The sequence below is a fragment of the Alligator sinensis genome, unplaced genomic scaffold (genome assembly GCF_000455745.1).
Source record: "Alligator sinensis unplaced genomic scaffold, ASM45574v1 scaffold49_1, whole genome shotgun sequence".
Lineage (NCBI taxonomy): Eukaryota > Metazoa > Chordata > Crocodylia > Alligatoridae > Alligator > Alligator sinensis.
The window spans coordinates 1,230,884-1,236,189 of NW_005841970.1; the positions used below are offsets into that span (position 1 = coordinate 1,230,884).

At 43.3% G+C, this 5,306-nt stretch overlaps 1 protein-coding gene across 1 annotated transcript in view; it reads left to right on the top strand.

Moving 5' to 3' along the window:
• LOC112549810 overlaps nucleotides 1-2,398 on the top strand; it is an 11,159-nt gene extending 8,761 nt beyond the window's left edge. The window contains exon 5 of the mRNA XM_025200545.1: nucleotides 2,266-2,398. Within this exon, the coding sequence (XP_025056330.1) occupies nucleotides 2,266-2,398 (133 nt within the window). The remainder of the gene's footprint in view (nucleotides 1-2,265) is intronic.
• The last annotated feature ends 2,908 nt before the right edge of the window (nucleotides 2,399-5,306 follow it).

A 5,306-nucleotide genomic window follows, 5' to 3' on the forward strand; every position in this document is an offset into this window, starting at 1 on the left:
GAAATTATTCACACGTGGCTGCTAGTGATTGGCTTGCTAGCCGTATAAAAAGCTTGAGTGGTTTCCGCCCAAGTTGGAGGGCTCCACGAACACCAGGAGGAGGAGACTTCATGCTGTGTGAAGATCTCTAAGCGCTGCGGAGCCTATTGAACCCAGCGCATTCCAAGCAGGCAACAGGGGTCTGATCAGCCTCTAGCCTCTCCCCGTCGCTGTTCGCAGTCCTTGACGTATCCCTCTCCCTGCGCGCAAAAGGATCCACGGAGCCTCGACAACTCCGTGGGAGTGATCGAATATTGTCTGAGTCCTCAAACGAGGATTTAAGCGGAGCTGTGCCTGGGAAACTGTCCAGCCTACACTGCGACCATCTTCGGTGTAAGTAAACAATCTTGAATCAACCATTACGCATCTGTGACTAATTCTAGCGTGTCACCTGTTTTCTCTGACCCAGCTTGCCCAGGCTGCTGGCCACAGCCCGCGCCGCGCGAAAAAGGGCCCGGATCGTTCCCGGCCCGCACAACCTCTAGAGTGATCAGTACCCTGTTCAATACCCTCCCTGGCATCCACCTTTTATTGGTGGGTTAGAGATGCCAGAGGAAACACCTCTAAGGCCACATCCAGACAAGAGTAGCAGTGCAGTATTTGGCACCGCAGGTATGTCTGCAGTGCCATGTACTGCACATTCAGGTGTACTCCATGCTTCAAAATAGCAGCACGGGAGTGGGGGGGCAGGGGGTTGGGGGGGTGGGCAGGGTTGACCATGGGAAATCCTGGGGTGAAGAAAAACCATGAAAAAAACCAGGGTGGTGCAGATGGGGACAGCTCGTGCCTCCTAAAACCAGAGTCTGCCTGGCTGGATCCACACTCTGGCTCCCAGCCAGGCTCCAAGTGGCAGGATTGCTGCTGCTACAGCCCCAGCAGAAGCCCAGGAGCCCCGGTAAGGCTGCTGTGGACAGCCCAGTGCTGGCCACAGCTTCCCCTACCCCACCTGGGATAACCAGCTGCACATCAGAGGGTGCATGGCACAGGCATTTCGCGGGGACAACTAGTAGCAGCACAAGGTGTGCCGCTGCTTCTTGTCCCCAGGGAAACAAACATCCACGCTTGTGTGGACACAGCATAACTGTTCTTTTCACTACCCATGAACAGAGCTATCATCCATGAATTTATCCAGTCACTTTTTGAGCCTGGCTATGCTACCTGCCTCCACCACTTCCTGTGGCAATGAATCCCACAAGTTACTACACGTTTTATCTTCTTTCTCTTGTTAGTGACCTGTCACCTACTAATTTCAAAGGGTTCTCCCTATGGCTAGTATTCTGGGACCTAGTGAACAACAGTTCTTTGTTCACTTGGTCCGTACCCTTCATGATATCATGGACCTCCATTATATCCCCCCAGCCTTCTCCATTCCAAACTGAAGAGTCCTAGCCTTTTTTAGTCTCTCCTGGTATGACAACTGCTTCATGTGCCCCCCTGAGAAGGTGCCCCGCTGAGAAGTGCTGCTGGCACTTCTGGGCTCAGCATCTGGCTGCGGGGGGACTCCCCCTGTCAGCGATTGGCTGCGGGGGGGACCCCCCTGCCAACGCCGCCACAGCCACCTGCAGACGGTCCCCACTCGGCCTTCCCTCACTACTGATGCTCACATGGCCACCTGTGGGCAGTCGCCATGCCCCCGCAACCTCAGGAGGCACACATCACCTATGCATTATCAGCCCTTGTCAACACTGAAGTTAATGTGCTATTTTTTTGCCTTCTTACTTAGCTTGGTGAGATCTTTCTACAGCTTGTCTCCATCAGCTGGGGACTTGGCTACACAGAATAATTTGGTATCATCTACAAATCTGGATATTTTACTGCATAATCTCATTTCCAGGTCATTGATGAAAATGTTAAACAAAATGGGCCCTAGCACAAATCTCTGTGGGACCCTACTTTTGACCTCCCTCCATCCTGAAAGGTGACCATTTAGCCCTATATTTGCTTTCTATCTTTTAACCAGCTCTCAGTCCATGTAAGAACCTTTCCTCTGATCCTATGGCAATGCAGGTTTTTCAAAAGGTCCTTGGTGAGGGACCTTGTTGAATGCTTTTTGAAAATCCAAAAATATTATGTCAACCAAATCCTCCTTGTTCGCGTACTTGTTGACACCCTCAAAGAACTTCAGCATGTCAGTGAGGCTGGATTTGCTTTTACAAAAACCATGTTAACTCCTCCCCAGCAGATCATATTTGTCCATGTGACTGCTGATTTTATCCTTTACTGTAGTTTTTACCAACTTGCCAGGTATGAAAGTAAGAGTCACTGGGCCGTAGTTCGCAGGATTGCCTTTGGAGCCTTTTTTGAACATAGATGTTATGTTGGCAATCTGCCAGTCTTCTGGCATGGAGGCTGTTTGTAACAATAGGTTACATATTATTACCAGCAATTCTGCAAGTTCACTTTTGAATTCTTCAGAACTCTTGTTTGAACTTGAGTGGTCCAACTCTTCAGATCCATCTACTAGAAAGATTGATCTGGCATGGGAATTTCCCCAGTATCTTCTGTGGTAAACATCAAGACAAAGAGTTTGTTTAGTTTCTCTGCTATGGCCTCATCATCCCATAGTGCACCTTTTGCACTCTGGTCACCACCGATTCTCTATCTGGCTTCCTGTTTCTGATGTATTTTTTAAAATTATATTATTAACTTTCCATCCAGAAAGAGCACACACCAACTGCTGAAACTTTCTTAGCCTGACGAAGGGTTTTTGAACCCGAAAGACTGCTTAATAACTATTCTCCAACTATTTGGGTTGGTCTAATAAAAGATATCAAATTCACCCAAGGAACCTTGTCTGCCTATTATTAACTTTAGCATATTTTGTTAGATGTTGCTCAAATTCTTTTTTGGCTTGTTTCATTTTAATTTTAAACTTGACTTGCCAGAGTTGTGACCTTTCTTGTTTTCCTCATTTGGGCACACCTTCCATTTTTTAAAGGATGCCTTTTTGGTTTGAATGCCTCCTTAACCCGGCTATTGTACCATGCAAAGGTTTTATCCCCTTTGGGCAGGGGGCTGGACTCGATGATCTTCCGAGGTCCCTTCCAGCCCTAATGTCTATGAAATCTATGAAATTTATTGGACCGTTTGGTACCCTTTTTGATTTGTGGCATGCTCTTTTCCTGAGCCTCTAATATGGTATTTTTAAAGAGCTTCCAGCTTCCTGCAGGCTTTTAACATTGCTGACTGCTCCTTTAAACTTCTAACTTCCTCATTTTTCTGTAATTTCCCATCTTAAAACTGTATATAAAAGGTGTAGTCAACCTTTTTTGGCTTACCCTCCCACTTGAATGTTGAATGTGATTATGTTATGGTCACTATTTATTTTACAAATTGGTTGATTATACAAAGCAATCACTGTAACTGAATAATACATACAAAGTAAAATGTAATTTTGTTAAGTGACGGGGCGCATCTACATGAGAGACATACTGCAGAGCTGACTAATTAGTTCCACAGTAAACATCGTGGTGTCTAAATGTGCACACCTATTAGGGAGCAGGAATAAACTCTGCATCAGGGTAGTTGTCATATTGAATGAAATAGTTTGAATGTTTGTAAAGGTTGCCCATTAGCCAGTTTCAGGAAGAAGATAGGATTTATCTCCTTATCTAGCTCATTGTTTCGGAGCTACGTGCGAAATGTCCTGACTTCACTTAAAGTCTTAATTTAAATTGTATCTTTAGAAGTTTTTTACAAAGAAAGCAAATATCCTGAATTCCAAGACATCAAAGCCTAAGGCCTTTTAACCAAATTGCTAAGAAAAAGTATTTACAGTGATATGGAAGTCTCCCCAAGAATAATTTAAAATGCTCAACAAAGGTAATTTCTGTTGAGTAAGATCCGAGCCCAAATTTGGGAGTTATGATAAGTTGAGTAGGAGGAGCCCACTGACGGCAGCTCACTCAATAAAAACCTGTAACTTACTGTCCCAATTTGGAGGTGACTTGACTTGCAGAACAACGAAGGAAGAATCGCAAGTATAAGTTCAGATTAGATTGATCGCCTAATCAAGCCTCTCCGTGAACACGAATCTCTTAGTTCACGCTGAAGCCGCGGAGCACCTGAAAGGGACTGAAGGAAGGGGACGTAGTCCTATCACTGGTGAGCCCAGCTCATTGAATCGTATTGCTGAGGCCAGCCTATTGAACCGTACTACTGAGGCCAACCCATTAAATCGTACTACTGAGGAATGAAACCATATTTTGGTATTTGGCTTCTCGGAATTCTAGGACTGTAAGTATATTATGAAAAATAACAGTATTGATTCAAATTTAACTTTTAGTTGTGATTGTAGTTGTTTTTGTAACTAATTCTTATAGCATTGTTTGGGAAGGAAGTGCATTCAGAGCATTGTTTCTGATATATGTAATTATTGTGTTTTTAATGTTTGTGGTGTTTCTTAAAGCTAAGCAGTGTTATATACGTAGCAAAGAGTTTTAAAATAAAATTGTGTTGTATAAATTAAGTGTGTAATCATTGTGAAATCGTGCAATCAGCTAACTACTCCCCCAGCCAGTGCATCAAAACGAATCAGTAAATTGTGTGGGATTTTCTCTATTCCATAACCCACTAGAGACAGTAGTATTTGTAAATACAAGTACTACACTGCTGAGGAGTTTTCTCATGCGCAGTAATGCACGTGTAGACGCTGACCCAACAAACCCAAAAGTTTCACGTTTAAAATTACACTTTGTTCAGTTTGTCAAATAACCTCTTCATTAATTTTGTAGAGATGATGCACAGAAAGTTTACACTGGTTTTATTTTGCAAAATGTAGGTTGAAAAGGAGTTCAGCTTTTTAAAAAAATGCCTTACTGTAATAATGCCACAGTGTGGAGGATGATAGCTATGAAAAAGAATTTCTGTCTATGTAATGTGATGAAAAGAAACCTTGGGGTTGTGAGGATCCATGTATATAGTCTTTTAGAGTGCAGACAGAAGTGACATTTTTGCCTGATCTGGCAACAGAAAGCAGTTTATAGCTGTGATCAAACACAAGTACATGGCTGCAGACTGCTTAAAAAATGGTAATTCTGGTGAAATGCTGAACCCTCATGCAATGAAGACATTTCTAAAAGGTGTTTTCTATAACTTGTTTCTGTGCTACCTGTGATTACTAGATCAGCTTTGCTCAGCTTAAAAAACTGAAAGATTTTTTTTTCCCCATTGCAAATCTTATAAATTCAGCTTTGGAGTTTATAACATAATGATAATCAAGCTATATTCTTTTTGGTATTGCCATTATAAAGAACAAATAGCAGCAG